Genomic DNA, 24,277 nt, shown 5'->3' with positions numbered 1-24,277 from the left:
ATCAACCTAGAAAATGTGAAAAAGATCAACCCAGTAACTTAGTTTTGGTAAACCATTCTCTGCAAGCACATGAAAAAATAGGTCGTTGAAATTCGGCTCTCCTTATGATGTCATAAGGAGCTCTTATTATAACAATACCACCCCTTAATCTGCACTATCCAACCACAGCACAGCCATTTAGTGCAGAGAAAAGCACAATTGAGTTTTAATTGCAACAAACCACCATCATTGTGATCAGTGTTTGAATTTCATCAGCTCATTTGCATTTTAAAGGACACACCCAAAACGGCATATTTTTGCACACACCTACAAAGTGGCAATTTTTACATGCTATAATAAATTATTTATATGGTATTTTGAGCTAAAACTTCACATATGTGCTCTGGGGACACCAAAGATTTATTTGACATCTTTTAAAAGTCTTGTGCCATGGCCCCTTTAAAGATTATATTGTAATCTGTGACTCTTAATTGCAGAATTATCTTGGCAGATCTGTGTACAGTTCATGGCATTGCTCAGATCTCATCTTACACCCTAAAGCAGGGTTTCTAAAAGTCTTGGGACCCCTGGTGGTCCTCAGTGCTTAGCCATGGGGTCCGTAAAATAATTTGTTAGCGAAAATAGCAAATTCTTCAACCTCCGGTGCATGCTTGTCATGATTATCTCCCACGCCGTCGGACCGGTTCGGTCGCTTGCATCACACACTGCTATCTGTCTGCGCACGCTCGACAGCAGCTGAGAGCGGGTCGTCTGAAGAAGCACGTTCGCTATTACACACAACTGACAAGTCTGTTATCTTTGTATCGAATGCTGTCTTGCAGTCCCTTTGGCGAGTCCGGTGTCAAGTCTTTCTGCTGCCGCCGTTTAACGCGTGTTATTCTGCAGCTGGTAAATGCAAAACGCAGGCAGCTGCATCATGGTGCCACAATGCAGCACTTTGTTCAAAATTGCTGATTGTGCTTTTAAGAGGTCAGACTGAGATTCCCCCCTCCCACAAGTTATTTTCTGTGTCAGCTCTCTCTCCAGACAGTTGCCAAGCAGGGCTAGGTTTGTATTCGAATCGGAGAAGACGTGTTCCTACCACTGGCCCTAAATGGATCTTTTGGACACTGGCTCTTATTTTTGGTATTCAGAGGAATGCTTCTCTCTGCAGGTAGTAAAGGAACTAAAGATGTATTCCAAATAGGAAAATAATGACCAGTTTTCTATGAATGAGGAGAGGGGGTTCGACTAGTGCAGGGGCCCAGACATTTCCTTAAATAGGTTTCTTCATTCGAATCCACAGACTTGAGGCTCACATTCCAGGAATAGTTGCCGGCTGTGACATTCTGCGCCGTACAAACACAACCCCTGGCACTTCCACAGGTAGACTAAATTACCGTTCCAGTCCGGCGCGGCTTTTACGGCCGGTACAGTCATCAGGTTACAATGTAACTTCCTGAGAGAGATTGGCCCGTCTGGGGTCATGAATAGAGCAAGTTTTGGGGCTGAAGCCTTAGGGTTTCCTCACAGATTGCTTGTGTGGTAAAACCGTAAAAATAATATCACAGTGCTTCATATTAAGAGATAAAAAACATGACTGGGTTATTTATTAATGTAATTATGGAGTAATAACTTATTGTCTACATATTTGTATTGTTGCTGTTAAGGAATAGTTCACCCAAAAATAACTCCTCGAAATGCCATCCTGGGAGTGTACTGTTTTTCACATGGGACAGCTCGAACCATAGATATGAATATGCAAATTAGACTCCACCTCAACTCTTTCGTCCCACCTCGGGCCATAAAGATATGTAAATAGATGCTACATTCGGCAGCTTCAGATGCACAACTGCTAAATTTGGTTTTACACAATGCATGCGCGAATTGCGCATTTGCAGCACTTGTCTTTAAGCGCTGATGTTAATAGGTTACAGCAGTGGTTCTCAAAATTTTTCAGCATGAGGTCCCCCTGTGTGTGGTGCATCCCTTCGTGGCCCCTCCAAAGAAAATGTATGACAACTTATTTTTCTGAGGTTTAATTACGCAGAATTTATGATAAATAAATGTTTTTTTATAAAATGTCACTAAATTGGGGCCCCTCTGGCACCATCTCATGGCCCCCAGTTTGAGAACCACTGGGTTACAACACTCACCCTGGATGTGTGAGCAGCACCGAAGCGGAGCTGAAGCAGCTGTGTTGCAATCGTGTCAGTGCCGCGTTTAATGCGGTATACAAACATAATATCTATAAGTCAAACAACTGATCCACCCGTTCAACTGTGTTAATATGATTGGTTACATTGTACTGTCTCCAGTTTTATGGTGAAAATACTCAGCAATGGTGTTGAATGATGAATTTGCACATGGCTTGTCTTAACATGTTAAAAATGCCACATAGACATATAAACAACAATAAAAACCAGATTTCCCACAGTGGGGCTTTAAATAAACTGGTTCTCAAAGCTTTTAATACATTGAATGGGTTTATTGAAGCCTGTCATCAGAGAGTAATCCATAAGACTCCAGTGGGTTTCCCAACCAGGGGGTTTGGGCCAACAGGGGGGCCTTAGCAGATTTCCAAGGGGCCCTCAAGATGATTTAAAATTGGACAAAACAAGCATTAAAATAAGCTAAAACAAGCAAAAATTTTATATTTTTAAAAATATTTTTAGTAATTTTAGTTGCGAATATACATCTGTCTAATCATTCCAAGTTCTAGTTAATTTTATGTAGAAAAAAATGGGTTGGGAACCACTTGGTTAATATATGTCTTCTGAAGCGAAGCTTTTATTTTGTAAGTGAAAATTTGCATTTTCAGTGTTTTTAGCGATCAATGTGTTGTGTTTGAATTTAGGCACATAGAGATTAAATAAATGCAAAATGCCAGCTGCATGGTTACTTGCGTGTCATGACTGCATGTTTCATACGACTACAAATGGCGCTTTTCCATTGCAAAGTACCCCACAGTTTGGTTTGGGTCAGGTCGGGTCAGCTCACCTCACTTTGGCTTGGTTAGCTTTTCCATCGAGTTTAGTAACACTTCGCAGTGAATAGGCATGTCGTTATATTTGCGCTGCCTACTGTTGTGACATCATACAAGTGAGAGAATTGTTGGAATACATTCATTTATTTCTCAGTCCATCACAAAATTAAAATTGGCCACCACAAATAGATGTTTGCACATTGCGTTTATCACTACCTCTGTCTCACCTGACAGTTTCTGTACAAACACTGGTGGCATCGGTCTACGAGCACAGCTGAGCCTCATTTAAATTGCATATAATGCGGAGGTGAGTTGCGAATGTGCCGCCACAAACTGCAAGTCTGGAAAAAACTGGTAGTTTGGGAACTTAGAGCAAAGCACTAATGACCACATGTTTGCTTGAGACAGCGCAAGCTAGCATAAAGGTAAAGCTAATCTTTTACATTATAGCGATGACGCTGGTAGTGACGATTCTCTCTGATCTACCATTTTTTTGCATCACGTTTGGTAGCAGCTCGGGTCGTTTGGAACCCCAACCGAGGTGGTACTAAAAAAAGTATCGGGAACTACATACTGCACCCAGTGGAAAAGCTCCCAAAAGTAAGCTGACGCGACCCAAACCGTGGGATACTATGCAATGAAAAGCGCCATTACTATACTAGACATTTAGCATTCAGTCTTCTACATGAGTTTACACTTAAATGTGGATATTTTTTTAATATCCTTTCTTCAGCCAAACACAATTAGAGTTATGTCATGTACATCTAGGGTGGTAATAAAGTGAGAAAAATGTAAGTTAATTTTCATTTTTGGATGAACTATTCCTTTTACTATTATTTTACTCATGACCAGGCCAAACCTGTTTATCACTGCTACATATTTGGGTCAAGGTGAAACTGGTGCATCTTAGTCGAACAGGTTAAAATCTTGTCTGGTCTTTCCTTAATCTAACACGTAGCACTTCTTGAATGGGTCTTGGGGTTCGCATGTGAGCCGCCACGAGCTTCCTGTCTTTGAGAGGGAGAGCTCATCATCCCTAGCACCGAACAATAGGAATGACTCGGAGCCGCCGAGACTGATTGGTCTACTGACAGAAGCAGGTGTTTCCCACTTTGTTGTCTGTCCAGCTGAGCTCAATGGATAGTTAGCCTGCACTGCTATTTCCAAAGCCAAACAGGATTAGCGGCCGTAAATATAACCGGCTCGAAGGAAGAGAGGAAGAAAGTTCTACGCGTATGCGCAGACAAGCTCTCGGCACGAAGCGTCTGCCAGGCCAAAATTAGAACTGTCGGTCTCATTCTCTAATTTCGTCAGCAGACGTAACATTTTGTGATTGTGTTCAAAGAGGAATCGGAGGGCGGTAAGGTGACCCAGTCCTTTGAACCTTTGGAGTAAAAATTGCAGTGTTTCTGTGGCTTCATTGGCGTTGTGGATTCTATCCCTGGGAACACGCATACTTACTTTATTTATTCTTCACACCATTCCAGCATCTAAGCTATATTCATGGCGGGAACTGGTTAATCCATATACAGTTGAACCATCATACATAAATTAGGGGAGGGGCAATTTGGTGTCTCAAATCAACCTAACTTGGCCTGTGGGAGGAAACCAGAGTACCCGGAGTAAACCGACGCTGACACAGGGAGAACATGCAAACTCGACACAGAAAGGCCATTCACTATCAATTTAAAATGTTGCTTTATGCAGTTTTGACACAGACAAGCTATAGAGGTCATTGCTGATCCAGATATTCCCACCCTGGATCCCAATTTCTTTGGTGAAAACTTAGGGCCAGATTTAGCACCAGCACCTTGCAAGTGAATTAGGGGTATCAATGATTCTTCTCATCTGTGCGTCTTGCCCCAGTTACTGTACACGTGGTATTTTAGGTGCTCTGCAAACCCCCGGCAGGGTGCCGGTGGGATCCGGGCCTGTACAGGCCTGTAGAGACCAAGTCATCGCCTGTTAAAGCTGCTGTAGAGGATAGGTGGGGCCAATACAGGCGAACAGGGTCTTTCTTTGCCAAACGTAGTGTCAGCCTCTCCAAAGTCTTACTCACACTCCCTGTTGGTGTCATTTCAGGATGCTAGCACACAATTTTTTCATTGATTCAGTCATCTTTTCATTCTTTCCTCTTCCCGAGTTATTTCTTGGAGCGTCATCTGAAGACTTTCCTCAACGTCCCACTCACAGGAGTGTCTTATTGCAGACTGGCCAAGACTCACGGGAGTCTTTTCAATAGGGCTCTGTGCTTCACATGAAACCGTTTCCACTGGCCAATAGGTGGAATGGTGTTTGGTTTATCCATTCAGTATTTCTCTCTTCCTGTGTCTGTCTTTCCTTCCATATCATTGATGTCCCGTTCCGTATTTCTCTCCACCCCCTACTCTGCTGAATGCATTAGATGTCGGGGAGCCCGTTTAAGGAAGTGTTTGCACAGATGATCTCAAAAAGAAAGTATGTGTCTAACCAGCCCCGTTTCGGATGCAACGCACCCCAGTCGGAAACTGCGCATTCTTCTGTTGGTCCTGTGGTATGCCAGCACATTCCGCACTGCTGAGCTGGAGCGAGCAGCCTGAGGGATGGGTGGGGCATACTATACTCTCTCACTCTCTCTCTCTCTCTCTCTCTCTCTCTCTCTCTCTCTCTCTCTCTCTCTCTCTCTCTCTCTCTCTCTCTCTCTCTCTCTCTCTCTCTCTCTCTCTCTCTCTCTTTGTAGACACTTTTTCCAAATAGGCCATTTTTCCCACTTTCCTCCTGGAAAATCTTGATTTAAGTTTTGTGTCCACAGACCAGCTGCACTGTTCCTTTTTCCCCTCATAGGGGGAAAAATGTACAGACAGACCTTTTAGCCTAATTTTTCTAGCCCATTTCTTTCTTGGTTTCCATTCTAAAAGGTCTGGATGTGCTATACAGCAGACGTGGTTCTTTTACAGCTGTGTCTGGTGTACATTGGCATTATTTCTCGATCTGTTTTTGGGTCGTTCAAAGTTAGAGTCTGAGATTGCCGCCACCAGGCAGATTTTAAAGCGGTGCATCATCATCCCAGGAACAAACGGTGTCCTTGCCATGTTGACTCAACAACTTTAAAATACAGAAAGATCCCATTGTAAACCACCACTTGCTATGTTTATTGTACTAACAAAACAAATGTTGTACAATAGCTTAACTCAACAGGGTAATTACAACAGGGGCAGCCACAACATGACCTTGTGACGCCATGCTATTACCTTAACATTACATTTATGTTTTACACCGTGTGCAATTTGAAGTACTACTTTTAACCACCACAGTACCTTTTTTAAGAGACAAAGGTGAAAATTAGGTCAGACAACATATTTAATTGCCCTACTTGGTGCACACTGTGTCAGCATTGGGTGTGTGTGGTTCACATGATGCATCCACCGCTGGTCTCATATAAATAGGGCGTTATCACCAGACCACTGGTGTTTCGAGTTGGTGTTTTGGACAACCTATTTTTAGAACAGGAGAATCATGTGTCTGACAAACAGATCTCCTCCCGTGCAGACATGGGTGTGTGCATGACTGTGCGTGTGTTTTCAACAGCCACTGATCGTGTGCGGTGGTCTGTCACCAAGCTTTCTATCCAGGTCAAAATGATCATGTGAAGGGGTTAATATTTGGTCTCTCTTTAAAGACCAACTGAAGTGCCTTGAAATGCACTGCCTTGTTTAATAATGGGTAAATGTAATTTCCACTGAATCAAAAAAATTAGGGTGGGACATATTAAGTGGCCCCTCCCGTTTTAAAATAGCCAATAGTGTTTATTCTACCTCACAGTCTGCAATCGGATGGGAAGCTGAAGTGCAGAATGATGTCATAAAAATATTGATCTGTTTAGCAGAAGTGAAAGACTGTAAAGTTTATATCTTGTCAATGTTTTGGAGCACACTAGTTTACCATTATTCTTTAGCATAATATATTCCACTGATTAAGGGGGGACTTTAAAAAGTGGATTTAAAGGGGGTAAATGTCTAAACAGCCTTTAATGTGCAAATGCATGGGTTTATCCCCTCATCTCTGTGTTTCTGGTCACGGTGGTTTGTTTCTGCTCATGTTTTATATTTATTGTGCAGTTATCTTCATCTCTTGCAGTATCTAACATAATGGCATCTTTGACACTTTTCCAGGAGATCACAGTGAACTCAGCCGGTGTTAGCATTGCAAAAGTACAAAATCTATATCTTGAATGTATTGTAAGACGCTTTGATTTAAAGGGTCTGCCAAATGCATTAATGTAATGTAATGTAATGAGATGCACTTGAATAGTAGGGGTGTGAATTGGACAGTTTGTTGCGGTACGATACCGTGCCAATTTTCTCCACCAGCGAAATATATTTGCTGATACATCAAACATTTCTTTGGTGCAATTACAGTTCGTTTCGATTAATTTATCGATACTTCAATATTACTTGCCTAGTTTGGCAGTTACATTTTTTAATAACTTACGAATGCAACCAAAAAATATAACATGTACGTTTAATTAAACTTTTTGAAAATGGCACAATCTCTGTTCAAATTAGGACATTTATAACAACAAAGCCATTTATTTTAAATAAAGAAAAATAAATAATGTCACATAAAATCAAGCTTATAATGGCAACAGTCAAAGTCTGGTGCTGGCAAAGGTTTTCTGCCTATCTGTTTTTCCAGTCCATTTTCAAAATGCAAAATATTTCCAAACACACTTCTTTGCTTCTGATAGCAGTCCCAACGTCTTCTGCCTCTTTCGCTGTGTTTTCGCTACTACAACTGCTTTGTTGCTGCATTGCATTCACTTGCTGCTACTGTAGCATGTAAATAATGCACATAAATAACGTGAGCAAGACTTACTTTAAATTTGCAAGAACTATAGACAGGCTTAAATAAACCCAAAACATAAGTCCACTTACAGTTCTCACGGACACGCGTTTTATCAACTGGCTATCCTCCAGACGCTGACGGACCGTTTCGGCCGTGTGATTCTCTGAGATGCACTTGACATCCTTTTGTGCAGCAAAATTTATTTTTTATTTTTAGGGACGACCTAGTTAAGGCGGTAGGGTTTCCCAGCTTAGGCGGGCTGCCCGAACTGCAAAGTGCTGCGGGAAACCCTGGTGTCTCATATCGATATGTTATGTGTGGAATCGATACATTGTATCGTTTGAAATTATATCGATGAATCAATCCATATCGCTTTATTGTTACATCCCTATAGACTGTTTCAGCAGTAACAACATAAACAAGCGGCTTTCGCGGTCAACACGTAACTTCCGGTAAACTCTGCTAAGGATAAATAACAACAAAGTCCTTTTAAAGTAGTTTATTTATATAACAATAAAATAAACAACATGTAGATTACCTAGGAAACCAAAACGTTATTTTCTATGTGGAATTTGTTCAAGAGTTCAGTTTAGTCTATTAAATAAACAGAAACTGGAAATAAAGTTCCGACCAGGCATGTAATCGCGTCACCACACGTGCCTCGGATGAAACCGTCTATAGCGACATTGATTAGACGCAGGCCGTGTCTATGTTTTATGATGGTGCCATTGTGAAGCTGACCATGAGGTCAAGGGTTCAAATTGTAGTCTGAAGTTTTGCTCAAATCTTTGGAGTTGCAAAGAGCCCTTGTCACCACAAGGCAAAAGCTTGTGTCCTAGTGCAGTAGTAAATATTGTGCCGACCTCTATTTTAAGCCGACAGGAAGGTTAAGTGGAAGGGGTGAAGGAAATGCTAATTACAGCCAAACGCTGGGATGTTTCAAAGCTACAACCTCAATGAACGGTTCTGCTCTCTGAGAGCGAATGCCACGTGGAGTTCACTAAAACCCATTGTTTGACCTTCTAAAAATGACACTAAAGAAGGGCTTTCCTCACGCTAACCGCGGTGAATCAACCGTGATTCACAGATTCCCTTCAGAGTGTTGCTATTATTCGGTTTCTGTCGTTCCCTGTACAGTAGCTCAACTGGTAGGGTTGTGGGTTTAACTTGAAAAGAGCACGCATGGCGATGAAATGAATGCTTTGAATGCAGTGTCACTTTGGATAAAAGTCTCAGCTAAATGCAAAAATGAAAAGGACATTTTTGGTGGAGTGGGAACTGGGAAAGATGGAAACAGAGGAAGGGTTGGGCCTTTGGGAGGGGAGGAATATAAGAAAAATCCACCCAATGTTTCCGTTCTGTACCAGTCTGCTCTTTTCTCTGTCTTTTGGATGATGTTAGCACCTTTACAGGAAAGTCTTAAGAGGGAGGTGTAGGCACATTCTTGTGTATTTTTTTCTTTTTTTTTATGTTGATTCTTAAAATTCCTTGCATTGACCTGAGCTTTAAATATCACACACTTCACAATGTAAAATCAATCCACAATGCAAAAAAATATATCACCTTGCTTTATTAGTCAGTGACAACAAGCCAATAAATGATCATGTCTTCTTGACACACATTGTCATTTGTTGTCATAACCTTTTAAGGTGCATTTTTGTTTCATTGTCTTTAAAGGGATAGTTCACCCAAAAATGAAATTAATGTCATTAATGACTCACCCTCATGTCGTTCCAAACTCGTAAGACCTCCGTTCATCTTTGGAACACAGTTTAAGATGTTTTATAAGCTTGACCCTTCATTGAAAATCTATGTACGGTATGCTGGTCATGTCCAGAAAGGTAATCAAAACATCATTTAAAAAGTAGTCCATGTAACACAGTGGGTCAGTTAGAATGTGTTGAAGCATCAAAAATACATTTTAGTCCAAAAATAAAAAAATAGGAATTTTTTCAGCATTGTCTTCTTTTCGCTAGACTAAAGTCATGTGACTGCAGTGACATGGATGACGTGTTATATGGTGCGCCCCAGCTGTTTTTTTTGTGCACTGGGCTTCGTTTACATTCTGAGGGAAACACGTCATCCTCGTCAATGCAGTCACGTGACTTTAGTCTTGCGCATGCACTTCACAACAAACGCGGAAGAGAAGACAATGCTGAATGAAGTTGTAATTTTTTTTATTTTTGGACCAAAATTTATTTTCGATGCTTCAACACATTCTAACTGACCCACTGATGTCACATGAACTACTTTAATGATGTTTTTATTACAGTATACCATACATTGATTTTCAATGAAGGGTCAACAAGCTTTCGGACTAAATATAAAACATCTTAAACTGTGTTCAGAAAATCCAACTTTCTGTTAGTGGGGTTTAACTCTGCTTGACACATGAATAGATGTTAAAATAAAGTTGCATGAGTTGTGCTCATGATGATGGAGTAGAAGTAAAGCAAGAGAAAACCAAGAACAAATTTGACTTTTAAAGTCAAAATCACTCCGCTCCTGCTCACATACTTCGCTCAAATGTGTTGTCTACTTTTAAAGTTGCAAAAAATAGTTTGTAAAAAGTTTGATCACTTTTACTTCTATTTCAATCTTTGACATGACTGTAGGCCTGGGATACACTGGACCACAGACATAGGGACAGTGTCAAACGATTTTTTAAACACAATCCTCAGAACGCACACACTGGATGATTCGACCAGACCGCAAGAACACACACACACACGTGATGACTGTAGTAACGATTTCAAAGTGACACGAGATCTCAGAGAAACGCCAGATTAAAAGTGACTTAAGAAAAACACATGTGGTAGTTCTTGCATGACGCATTATAAAAGCACTTGTACTGTTGCACAAGTCGATTTTCTTTCTCAATACACCTCTTTAATGTTTCATTTTTGTGGGTATCTTGTTTCAGCTATCAAAGCACACAACATCCATTTGAAGCTTGCACGCTCTCATTGGCTGTTGTTGCAGCGTCATGTTGGACAGTCGGGGGCAGCCCAATCAAGAGTCGTACATATCAAACTCGTTTTGGGGTTGCCAGGTATTCATGCACATTAAATTCTCAAAGTCCAAAGACGGACGCTACGTTTTGGGTCAGAATAGGGACCATCCCTGAAGTGATCCACTATTACAACACACACAAGCTTCCCATCAAAGGAGCCGAACACTTGCTCTTCCCCATTCTGGTTCGGACTCTGTGATTGGTCAAAGCACTGCAGGTCTCAGTGCTATATGGGCGAAATGACATAAGACGATTGGCTAACAAATTATTTGGGATTGGGAAGGCTCCAACGCGATCGGGAGCAGTAAAATAATCAACTTTTTTTGGGGGGGGTCAGCTGCAGTAAAACACTAATTGGTCATGTCCCGAGGGGGACAAATTGGGCTTAAAATTTTCACGTGTTTTGCCAACCTTACTCAGTCAAGATATCAAGGTTATATTTTTGCTGAATATTTTTTATATCATGTAGGGTGATTTTATTTATAACAGTACATCACAAAAATGACTTCACAGACTAGGTCACAATATGTAGAAGCATTAAAATATGACTTCTTCTGAAGCATTTAACATAGTTTAACTAATGGTAGGTGTTTTTAAAAGTTTATACGTTAATTCCTGAACACATTTTTTTATGAAAGTACATTTCTGAACAAAGCACCAGATGACATTTTATGGTTTTGCAAAATCTGATGCATCTGTTCCTGCAAAACATCACTGGGATTCATTGATGACCCATAAAGAAAGGGAGAGTGTTTTAATGTGTGAGAACATTTCTCTGGAAGCTCTACCATCAGGTTGTTAAGGAAGTGAACGGGGGGATGGTGGTAGAGGAAGTCAGAAGATCCCTGAGATGAGTAGGCTGCATTGTTTCGGCAGGAGCGCTCCCTCTAAATCCAGCTGGATGGGTGGAGCGAAGGAAGAACTGTGTAATGATGGAGTAGTGTGGGAGTTTTTTGCTCCAGAGGAGCTGGCAACCAGTGAGGTAGAGCAGGAACGTGGCCAAGTTGAATGCTGGGCTCTAATTTTAGTAGTGGAGTGTTACTAAGGGTCATGAGGACTTCATTAGATAAACTCATCTCAACCTCTGGCAAGGCCGAAACCGAATAGAGCAGAGTGGTGACACGTAGTGGTGGATGTAATTTATAAACAATGTTTCTGACTAAGCGTTTCGTCTAATTTTATTTCGGTGGAAAACTTCAACCAGTTTGTCTTCTGTCACAAATCTTTCAACATCATGCAAATGTCGTTTCCTTGGAGTTTCATTGGTTAGAGGCTCGAATACTTAATATTTCTAAAACATACCTTTCATGGCTGATGAAAGCTGGTGTTTTCTCCAACTATGATGTGAAGTGGTTAAGGGTTTAAAGTCAAGGTTTGCAGGGTTGGAGGGGTGGTCTGTTGTTCCCTTAATCACTGTCATCCATTGATGTGCACCTTCAAATTAATATAAGTCTGGCATGCTTTGGTTTAAAAGTGTCTCTAGTTGTTGATAAAATACTGTAATAAATAATGTCACTGCATTATTATAACTGCATAACGGTTTTGAAATATAAAACTAGATTCTTAGAGCTTTGCAATGATATATATGCAATGAGCTTTATAATAGGACATTAGTGTTATAAAAATGTAATATCAACTTGATATATTAGAAAATTGCTCTCACTATCTGATTCTTTTCTCAAAATGGTGATGAAATATGGAACAAAATTAATTCTTATAACTTTTCAACGATATATAGTTTGTCAACGTTTGTCAAGATTATTTTACTTTTAGAATAAGCTATTATTGGTGTAATAGTTACATGAACAATTTGGGCCCACCTGTGGGCCCGGGGGAAGTTTTGGGTCAATGACGTGACGTTAATTATTAGGGCTGGGTATTGGCAAGGGCCTCACGATACGATACGTGCCGTGATACACTGTATCACAATACGTTACACGTTATGATGCATTGCAATGCTTTTTTTATCAAAAATGTAAAAAAGCCAAAGGGCGTTCACGCGAAAGCTGCAGGTGTTTTTAAATTTTTAGCCATTTTTTCACTCCCACTAACTTCTGAGACATTGGCTGTATATAACAGACAACTGGACAGCGACAACTACAGCAGTGGCGAAGAAGGTTGTTTGACGCACACATAGGGATTATTAGTTGTTTTAAAATACCGATAGTGGAGATTAAAATATCGATATGCTATCGTGGGCCAAAAGTATCACGATAGTTGGCTGTATCGATATATTTGCACAGCCCTATTAATTATTTTGTGTCCATATGGTTCAATTAAATGTAAAATGGTTACAATTTCAAAATAAATTTGCAGATTACTTGCATACATTCTCTTTTTTTGAGGACCAAATCTAAAATTTCTTTTGACAATATTTGGGGGATAATTGCAAAAATGTCAATGTGGTGTAACTAGTATTTTTTTTAATTAAAATATATAAATATATTCATAAAACATGTGGAATAAACTATAATCATCTAGTTAAGTGTAATTTTTACATACATTTTTACATCATTTGTCAAAGATTATTTAGAAAACAGAGCTGTTTTCCGCATATGTCAGGACAAATATTACAAAAAGCCATTAAAATGTACATTTAGAAATAACCAATAAAATTATATTTTAAATAGATTTTTTTTTTGATGATGATTACGCTTACATGCCATCAAGGTGGATAAAATATTTAATATTTCTCATTCTTTGGCGCAATTAGCGGTTACACTATTTGACATTTTCAGGTCCATTCAGTCTGAGCTTTCATAAAAATGGTGCAAATGTAATTTTTTATTGCATAAAATTAACACAAATACACAATGGGGCGGTTTCCCGGACAGGGATTAGACTAGTCCTAGACTTAAACACTTGTAAGAGCTCTCCAAACTGAAAATAACTTGCACTGACATATCTTAAAATACATCAGTGCCCTTTGTTTTACCTCAAAATGCACACAGGTAATGTTTTTAGTAAGGCATGTTTGTTAAAACTAGTTATATTTCCTAATTAAACTAAGGCCTAGTCCTGGATTAAGCTAATCCTGGTCCGGGAAACCGCCCCTATGTGCATTGAAATAAACCTGATGCGTCCTTTAAAAACAAGTTTTTTTATTTTTATTTCAATTTCTCATCTTGCCAAACCGATTTTATCACTGACCCAGGTAACAACCCACTTAACCTCAGCACTTTTGTTTGTCAATCATGTTGTTTAAAACTCGTATGACTGTGATTCTTCACTGCAAAGTTTGGCATCCTCAGTCCATCCAATGAAAATGAATGATGTCCAATGCCGTAACATGTTTTCTGTGAATACTTGACAGGAACATGTTGAACGTTCACAGTTTAAAAAAAACTTCCTCCCCTTCTTTTTCTTTCCATTTCAACAGGTGTTGTCTCTAACAATTGTTGAAGCTTTCATACAGTGCTCCTGTAGGTTAATTGGTAGAGCATTGCATTATTAAGCAAACCAAAGGTCATGGGTAGAAAACGCATGGCCTACTGATAAAATGTATAGTTTGTTGTAGTAATGCTTTGGTCACTTTGGATAAAGGATAAATGGATAAATGTATGTTTGTATAGCTATTCAAATACTTCTTGGTATTAATCGCTTTGTCTTTTTTTATTATATTAAGTTGCATTGGATTAAAGCGTCAGCCTGCCCCTTGTAAGCCTTGTGGTCCATTAGTAAAAATGGAAGCGCCTGAAAAAGACTCCCAGAGAGACACTTAATCATCAATCCAGTCGTCCTAGAGTCTGCATGTGTCTTTCTTTAGGGTGACATTGGTATGAGCGCTAAACAAGCAGAATGTCCTACTAAACAAGACAGAGGACCTCCTAAAACATCCCAGTTCACACACACACACACACAGACACTCTTCCAAAGTGACATCATTGAAACAGCACCACCACATGTATGGTAGAAATAATGCTACCCTCATACATTCACTATATACAGTTAATGTTCCTTACATGACAAACAACCCATGATGACCAGGTATGATTAGCCGCAAGTACATTTTAGGTTAAGGCCTCAGGCTCGAAGATCAAGTGAGTCATAGACCATAGACAGGGATAGCCAAAAGTTCACTCCGCGGACAGCATTCTCTATTATTGGTGGTGGACAAAGCCTCTGTCGTGACCTCAAAGTATCTATAGTTCCAATAGTTCATTTCTGTGGCATGTTACATTAGGATGCATGACCCTGGTTATGAATAGTGTCCTCAACAAATATTTAAAATGCGGCAGCTGAAGAGGGGAAAAACAGCAATGACTTTGATTTGTCCTCTGCTTATATTGAGTTTAGGTATTGGCATCAGTGTTGTACAGGTATAGTGAACAAGTTTGGATGGTTTAGGATTATATAGTGTAGTAGTTATATAAATTATTATGGTTTCTGTAAATGTTCCTACCAAATTTTGCCTAATAAGTGTTGCTGTAGCTCAATTGGTAGAGCATTGTGTTAGAAGTGGTGTAGATTTTAAGTGCCTACTTAATTTTAAAAGTGCCTACTTAATGTGTTAAAGGATAGTTTACTCAAAAATAAAAATGTTGTTATCATTTACTCACCCCAAAATTATTCCAAACTTGTATACATTTCTTTACAAATCTGGGGCACCATTGACTTCAATACAGTAGGAAAAAATTATACAATGGAAGTGAATGGTGCCCAAGATCGGTTTTAAATAATTTTTCAAAATATCTTCATTTCTGTTCAGCAGAACAAAGACATTTTAATAAGTTTGGAACAACTTGAGGGTTAGTAGATGATATCCAAATATTTATTTGTTTCATTTCATTTTCATTAATGTAAATGTAGACCGTTTTTGAAACAAATGTTACATTTGTGTGCACCTTTGATGTTGTCATGACAAGTTATGATGTATTGGTTTATGTCAAGTTGTCATAACTAAGACATCTCAAACAATGTCATCTTTGCATTTAAAATAACATAATTAAGGGAATGACACTTAATGACTGTTGGAGTCATTATGTGTATTGGCATGGGTTGGCGCTGTGCCACAAGTCTTCTTAAGACTAATTATTGCAGGTGTGGCGCACAGTGAGGTGCATGGTTTTTAACCATGAGACACGGCGTATAGGCAAATCATGGATACTGAGAGTTACGTTTATTTTGAGAAACAGGGACGTGCACAGGGGGGTTGCTCAGGTTGCCCGGGCAACTGCCCATATGCCCTTCTCGACTCAAGTTGCCCTTCCGAGGTGGAAAAAAATAAATTTTACTTTTACTTTGTTTACACTATGCAGCGTACCTTCATTACTGTATTTTAATTAATTACAAAATTTGTATTTTATTTTTAAATTGCTATCTTGTGTTTCTGGCGCATTCGCGAATTAATGACTCGTTTGAGTCGAGTCCTTACAAAGTGTTGAAAATAAATGAGTCTTTTGAGTCGTTTCTTTACAAAGCGAATGGGCCAAACGTTTAAAATTGGTTCGCGAATCAGTTTGAATGAATTGTTCAGATCGCTGCAAAAACGGAATCGTCCGAAGCTGTTTTACTCGTAACCTATGTAGAAACACGCAGAATATAACCAGTGTTGGGTGACGTGGAAATTAATTTACCAATCTTTTAACTAAAAGCAAAACTTCACACATGTTCCCGCCAATACATACACGCGACCTGTTCGTCGTCAGACACAGTTAAACGCGTGCAACCTCCAGAAGCATTGTAGCACAGATTGAAGAAAATCCATCGATGATTGACATCTGATTCGCTGTATACTGTACTGTATGATGTAAGTGATTCTCACAAAACACACGTGACGTGACATGACAACATGTCCTCAGACCATCTCAGGAGATTTCTAACTTTATACATATGCAAAACTGTTGTCAGTTTACTTGTCTGATATTTCAGCTATAAGCTACATCAACATTGAGACTAGAGTTAATTTGTTAATTTGAAATGCTTGTCTATTCTGTGTTTGTATTCTTTTTGTTTCTGTACTGTTTGTTGCAGTTTTACACATACTGTTCAAGTGCCCTTCATAAATATTCTTCTGTTTGTTGTGTCAAGACATGTCTAAACATTAAAAGATGAACATGTGACAAAACTACAGAATCTGTCACATTATTTTTTTTAATGGTCACTTAGCTGTGTCCTGATTGTTTACACATGAAAAGCATAAAATGTGTAGGATCAGTTTGATTCACTTATGTGCATTTGTGTACAACATAAGTCAGCATTTAATGCTGTTGTTCTTTGTTGTTAAAGCATGTATGTGTTGAAACATAAACAAAGGTTAATAAAATGTGACATTCTAAACTTCTGACATACTGATATTTATCTTACCAATTTCTGGTCTCCACAGCAAACAGAAAAATCTTGTCTTTACAGTTCTGATACTTATGGAGGGCACTGTATTGTGTGTGTGTGTGTGTGTGTGCGTGCGTGCGTGCGTGCGTGCGTGCGTGCGCGCGCGCGTGCGCGTGCGTGTGTGTGCGTGTGTGTGTGCGCGTGTGTTTGCATGTGTATATCTAGATTTATTTTTTCATGAGTAACTAGTAACTCGCTACTTGAGTATTATTTTCATTGCATACTTTTTACTTCTACTTGAGTAATTATTTATTCAGTTACTTGTACTTTTACTTGAGTAAAGTTTTTGGCTACTCTTTCCACCTCTGTTAAAATCTTCATGAATCTAGGCTGAGTTTGCCACGTTTAAGCCTAAATAATCAGACAGATAGCAGCTAGCTATCATAGCTTGCAGACAAGCAGCCTAGGCTACAATTTTTTTGGTAGGCATTAGTCAATGTTTGCTGATTTTAATAAAGACCCTGTTATTCTCAGTCCTTCATATAGGCCGTGAGTTTAAAAAAAAAATTAGGGTGGGGGTGCCCTTTATTTAGGTCAGAGCAACTGCCCCTAAAGAATCCTGTGCACGTCCCTGTTGAGAAATGTTTTACTTTTCGTTATGTTAATAAATGGATTGGCATATCCGAATTTATTTTTGGACTTTTGAAAGTTTATTATACTTTGTTTAATTATTTAAGCCAAGAGGAAACAGTACGACGAAAAAACACGCGTGCAAAACAACTTAAATGTGCACCAACAATGACAGTTGCCATATACTTGCATAAAATCTCCTGATTGAATCATGATTTTGAAGATGTCATGTCAGTTTTATGAACACCCCTTTAAGTAAAGTGTTATCAAATTTGGAGTTTGGACGTTATGGGACATATTATAATTTGTGATAACCTTTCCCTCTTTTTTTCCCTCGTTTTTATTTTGGCAGTGTTGATAAGTCAGTGGCAGACCGAACCTAAGGAGCGGGTCATCTCTCTGGTTCTGACCCATCTGCCTCTCCTTAAACCGGGCAATGCAGAGGCCAAGGTGGAATACATGAGTCTGCTCCCCAAAATATTGAGCCACACCATCGAACATGGACGGCACCTGGAGGAAAGCCGGCAGCTTCTGTCGTATGCTCTCATCCACCCGGCGACGTCTCTCGAAGACCGGGCAAACCTTGCCCTTTGGCTCAACCACCTGGAAGAACGGGCGGCCGCCCGAGGAGCTGGAGACTCCTTGGAGCGGGCGCCTTCATCTCATCACGGGCAACCTCCGCACCTTTACACCCACCACCAGCGCTACGGCTCAGATGACCGTCTTAACGGCTGGCAGAGCTCAAGGGGCTCCGGGCTGGGAAGTTGGCAGCAGCAGCAACAACAGGGTTGTGAAAACGGGCATCTTTTGCTGTACCCATCATCCTCTGTTCCTTCCACTATCAACGCCGTAGGTACAGGCAGTGGGACCAACACAAGTAAGTGGACTATTACTTATTGTGGGTGGGTGGGGGTTTAAGACTGACTGACTCCAGTTGCTTAGCATGTCCATAACCACAGGTGTTTCATTAAATCTAACAACTATTTTGTCTGCGGTTTAGAGATTAGGATGGTTGAAACCAGCAAATTGACCTGACATTACCCTCTGCACATGATCAAAGACACCTCTCAAATCCCACCCATTTCCTTTGGAGATAGAGGTCACAACCCTTCACGAGACTTTATGCTCACAACTTCAGGTTTATCTCCTCAACGTCAGGAGCGAAATGAAGAGGGAAAAATGCGAACATGCGGCGCTGCCGTGTCGAGCGCGTAACAAAGATAGTCAGATTGAACATATCTGTGGTCAGAGCAGGGTATTTCTAGCTAAGAATGCAAGGATCTTTTTTCCTGATGAAGGAGACAGCTGGGGATAAAAATAAGGGTGCATTTAAAGCACTGGTCCACCAGATCCTCTTTATTTTTGACTGCTTAGAGACTTTCAACGGCACAAAGGAATGATTTCACAACGTGAGGTTATACACTTAAATGTTTTAAACAGTATTAAAGGTATACCGTAGTTCACCCAAAAATGAAAATAATGTCATTAATGACTCACCCTCATGTCGTTCCAAGACCTCTGTTCATCTTCAGAACACAGTTTAAGATGTTTTAGATTTAGTCCAAGAGCTTGTTGACCCTTTATTGAAAATCTACGTACGGTATACTGTCCATGTCCAGAAAGGTAATAAAAACTTCATCAAAGTAGTCCATGTGACATCAGTGGGTCAGTTAGAATGTGTTAAAGCATCGAAAATACATTTTGGTCCAAAAATAACAAAAATTACAACTTTATTCAGCATTGTCTTCTCTTCGCTAGACTAAAGTCACGTGAGTGCAGTGACGCAGATGACGTGTTATCCTCAGACATGTCTGCAAAGTTGTTGTTTTTTCGAACTTACAGCGTGCGTCTCCCTCACACTGTAAACGAAGCCTGGGCGCACAAAAAACAGCTGGGGCGCACCAGATAACACGTCAGCCACGTCACTGCAGTCACATGACTTAAAGGAGCATTTCACCCGTTGAAACATTAATCTTTATTGAAAGTGCATCATATTTGTAGTCGAAATGTATTTGGTGCATATTTGACAGAGAAAAGGGGTGTTTGTAGTCTCACTCCCTCAACAAAGATATAGCACTTCCTTCTTTCAATGATGCAAAATGATGCTTTTTACATCATTGAAAGAAGGAAGTGCAACACTGAAATCTGTATTTCTCCTGTCTCAGCAGCAACTGAGAAAATGGTGCATGACCATTCAAAAACATGACTGGGGTTCTAACTATACAAAGCTTAATGCAAATGGGTGAAGTGTCCCTTTAAGTCTCATGCATGCGCTTCACAACAGACGCGGAAGAGAAGACAATGCTGAATAAAGTCGTTATTTTTGGACCAAAATGTATTTTCGATGCTTCAACACATTCTAACTGACCCACTGATGTCACATGGACTACTTTGATGATGTTTTTATTACCTTTCTGGACATGGACAGTATACCGTACGTAGATTTTCAATGAAGGGTCAACAAGCTCTCGGGCTAAATATAAAACATCTTAAACTGTGATCCGAAGATGAACGGAGGTCTTACGACTTTGAAACAACATGAGGGTGAGTCATTAATGACATTATTTTCATTTTTGGGTGAATTATCCCTTTAATTGGACAAAATGATATTGTTCCCTTTGATCTATTGTATTAAATGGGATCTGGTTACGTGGTCCCTTTGATATAGCATAGCATCTTTAGTGGTTTACTGCCCAGTTTTATCATATTTTATAAAATAAAATACAATTAAATCTCAGAAAAATAAGGCTACTAACCAACAGCACTACATTGTGTAATTTAATATGTTTCGTTTAATTTAAATATTAACTTTTTTTTTCGGGCGGCCACGTAGGGATGCATCATATACAAGGGGGGCCCCATGAGAACCACTGGTTTACATACCGTAAATGGCTTTCCAAAGCCAAGTTGTGAAACTTAAAAACAACCATTTGTTGAGCAGTAAACTCTTTTTGGTTGTAATAGGAACATTTATTTTTATGTATATAATGCCATTTTTCCATAACCATAGCATCTATTTATGCATGATAAATTCATAGTTATGAATATTGGTCAATGCAAAGCAAGCAGACAAACATGATGAGACCTTCAGCTTCAAGCGTGATTGTGAAACAAACATCAATAGTCAATGGCACCTTCATAAAATGAGATATGATCTAAGATCGTTTCTGAATAAAACTAACAGGCTGTCACACCCATGGTACCTCCCTGGCTAGGCACCACATGCCATTGCATCTATTCCCTTGTAAGGTATCCTTTGTGGGGTCTGTATTTAGGGAAAATGGCTAATATTTAGGGACTGGAACTTGTAATGGTAGCTGGGCACCTATTTTAAACTAGCCCGCGAAGACCTATACATAGTCAAAGCATCTACAGCCGCATATACTGTAGGAGGAGAGAACGGACATCACACGGCTTGTAACACACCTCATCTTGTGTTGTTTGTTTTTTCATTTTGTTTTGTACCTCATCCAGTTCTCTACGATGGAATAAAATGTTAAGGAAGACAGGCTTATGTGTATTTGCAGTGGGAAAGAGTCCGAGCTTATTTGGCCCTTCCCAGATGAAACAAATAAGCTTGTGTTGGTTAAAGCAGCGTAGTTCTCCACAAACTGTCAGCCGGGCTTTTTTTTATTAACGCAGCGTAATATAAATGTGCTTTCACACTAGATCTTTTGATTCTGTTTGACGTCAGGCTTGTTTGATTGACGCAAAAGTTGTTCACTGGTCCGCACCCGCGTGTACTTTGGGTTGCATTCACACTTTTATTCATATTATTCATGTAGATGTGGGAATGCAGGAATATGCAAGGAAATATTTTGGTTACAGCTTACAAATTTTGGGAATTATTTTAAGAACTAAGTTAAAATAAGCACGAATATGTACAAAATGTTAAATGCTTTCTTATTTGTAAGATGTTTTGGATAAGTGCCTATGTAAAATTAAAGACCTGCATATTTTTTAAGTCCAGGCTAAAGTCTCATAATGAAATTTGGAGAATTTAACGTTTAATTTCAGTCATATGAAAAATATCAAGGTTATATTTTCACCGAATGTTCTTTACATTGATGATTTTACTGTATATAGAATACAGTAAATCACAAAATGATTTGACTTCTGAGTTTTCACAGGCAGGGTCACAATCAAAATAGTATCTCTGGAGCATGACCTCATATCCTGCTGCTCAACATTCATTCCATTGTGTGACACATTTTTGCACGTTTAAAGTATAGCATGACTGTCCCTTTAATACGCTATGCCCTGATTTGTCTGCCCTGACTAGACAGAAAATAAACAGTGACAGAATAGATCTACTAGAATAAGACTTGTCATTTTAAAGATTAAAAGCTGCCAGAAGTGAACTTGTCAGAAGAAGAGCCCCTACAGCGAGGATCACATCACATGCATTCTTGTCTTCCCAGTGCTGACGGGCGGGCAACACAGTCCTCTGAGGCGTTCGGTGTCTCTGACCCCTCCGATGAGCGGCGGATCGAATCAGCCTCTGGGGCACGGCTGGCTCTCTCAGGAGGACTTGCGTCCCCGCGGGCCGGCCCCTGACCACGCCCCTCTCTCTCCTCAGAGCAGCGTGGCGTCTTCGGGCAGCGGAGGCAGCGAGCATCTGGAGGAACACGCTGCCGTCCGGAGTACATTCCATGAGGAGGGAAGCGGAATGAGAGGCGAGTCGGCGTTTTGTGTGTGTTTTCAAGCATGAGATGAGATGAGATGGGGTGGGGTTGTATTAAAGCTTTTAGTCCAGGTAAACAGCTGTTTGTTCTTTATGTTGAGGTTTTTTTATACATACCTGCTCAAAATGTTGTGTATCCACTCCAGCTGTCATACATACTGTACTATAGTATAGTTTACTATAGTAAATGCTAAAGTATAGAGGAGAGCGTGGCACAACCTAACACTTTTTGGTTTTGGCTCAATCATATTTGAGTTTGATTAATTATATTTTTACACAAGCAACACACACATCTCTGCTACAAATGAACATTTGAAGTTTGTTTCTAGTACTTACCATTCTTGAACAATTACACCAAATGTGACAGAAGTGCAAACGTTACAACTTACCCCATAGGTGGGGTTAATTGCAACAGGCAGGGGGTTAGTTGTAATACAAATATTTCAATACTATTTTGTCTATATACTTGAAGTGGATATTGTTTATATATCTGTCTATAATAGACAGATATCCACACTGTATTCATTCATCCAGCCATTTTCTAACAATAGTTCAATTATAAATGGGTACAAATGTCTAAATACAGTATGTGAAAAAAGCAGCACAATTATGACAAAAAAATTGTATATGTGACCCAGTCTTTAATAACCATACTACAGTTTCAAAATCTGATTTTAGTCATTCATTTCATTATGATTTCAATCTTTGACGTGACCTTATTCAATGAATATTAAAGATATGAACAAAAATAAATTTGACACACAATTTTTTAATAAGACAGGCACATATATTTTGCTGGCAACCAGCAATCATTTGTGTGTAGCCTATTTAAAACAACGGCAAGAATTACGCCAACGTTAGCGGTTTTCATACCGTAAGTGCTGAGGGGTTAGTTGTAACACCGCGTTAGAATTAACCCCGCTGGGTCAAAATATTTTCAAGCCCACCAAAAAAGTTGCTAAGAGCTGCAGACATATTTCAAAATGATGCTATGTTTAAGTTATGGTCACATATGTTTTACTTGCAATACTGTGATTTGTCTTCAGATGTTCCATCATGGCTGAAGAGTCTGCGTCTCCATAAGTATGCTGCACTGTTTTCCTCCATGAACTATGATGAGATGATGTCACTCACAGAGCAGCAGCTGGAAGCTCAGGTTTGTCTACTGACCTGTAAACAGTTTGTCACTTAAAGGAATAGTCTACCCTTTTGCCATATTAAACTATGTTATTACCTCAACCTAGACGAATTAATACATACCTATCTTTTTTCAATGCGTGCACTGTACACCGCGTTGTGAATGTGTTAGCATTTAGCCTAGCCCCATTCATTCCTATGGTACCAAAAAAAGGTTTTATTTTGTGGCACCATACTTACTGGTATAACTCCTCATGTAACAGTCTTTATATAGGGAAAACACGGAAGTGTTTTGTGGCTTCCCTGTTTGGTACCATAGGAATGAATGGGGCTAGGCTAAATGCTAACACATTCACGATGCGCTGTACAGTGCACGCATTGAAAAAAGATAGATATGTATTAATTCGTCTAAGTTGAGGTAATAACATAGTTTAATATGGCAAAAGGGTAGACTATTCCTTTAATGATTCTGCACATTACACTTCAATAGGAGTTTCTCACTTTAAAGGGGACATGTCATGAAAATCTGACTTTTTTTATGTTTAAGTGCTATAATTTGGTCCCCAGTGCTTCTATCAACTTAGAAAATGTAAAAAATCAACCTAGTGTCTTAGTTTTGTTAAACCATTCTCTACAAGCATGTGAAAAAAATAGGTCATTAAAATTTGGCTCCCCTTGTGATTTCAGAAAGGATTAATTCCGCCCTTCAATCGTCACTATCCAACCACGGCAATGCCATTTAGTGCAGAGATCA

The 24,277-nt window shown here is 39.5% G+C and overlaps 1 protein-coding gene across 4 annotated transcripts in view; it reads left to right on the top strand.

Annotated features, from left to right (window-relative positions):
• Positions 1 to 24,277, top strand: part of samd4a (sterile alpha motif domain containing 4A) — a 65,962-nt gene that overhangs the window by 19,319 nt on the left and 22,366 nt on the right. For all 4 annotated transcript variants that reach the window (XM_065244713.2, XM_065244712.2, XM_065244711.2 and 1 more), the window contains exons 3-5: positions 18,055 to 18,579; positions 22,124 to 22,378; positions 23,433 to 23,542. In XM_065244713.2, coding sequence (XP_065100785.2) covers positions 18,055 to 18,579; positions 22,124 to 22,378; positions 23,433 to 23,542 — 890 coding nt within the window. The remainder of the gene's footprint in view (positions 1 to 18,054; positions 18,580 to 22,123; positions 22,379 to 23,432; positions 23,543 to 24,277) is intronic.

This window comes from Paramisgurnus dabryanus, chromosome 17 (assembly GCF_030506205.2).
Source record: "Paramisgurnus dabryanus chromosome 17, PD_genome_1.1, whole genome shotgun sequence".
Classification (NCBI taxonomy): Eukaryota; Metazoa; Chordata; class Actinopteri; order Cypriniformes; family Cobitidae; genus Paramisgurnus; species Paramisgurnus dabryanus.
The sequence above is the reverse complement of the archived record's forward strand: the minus strand, read 5'-3'. Positions and strand labels throughout refer to the sequence as shown.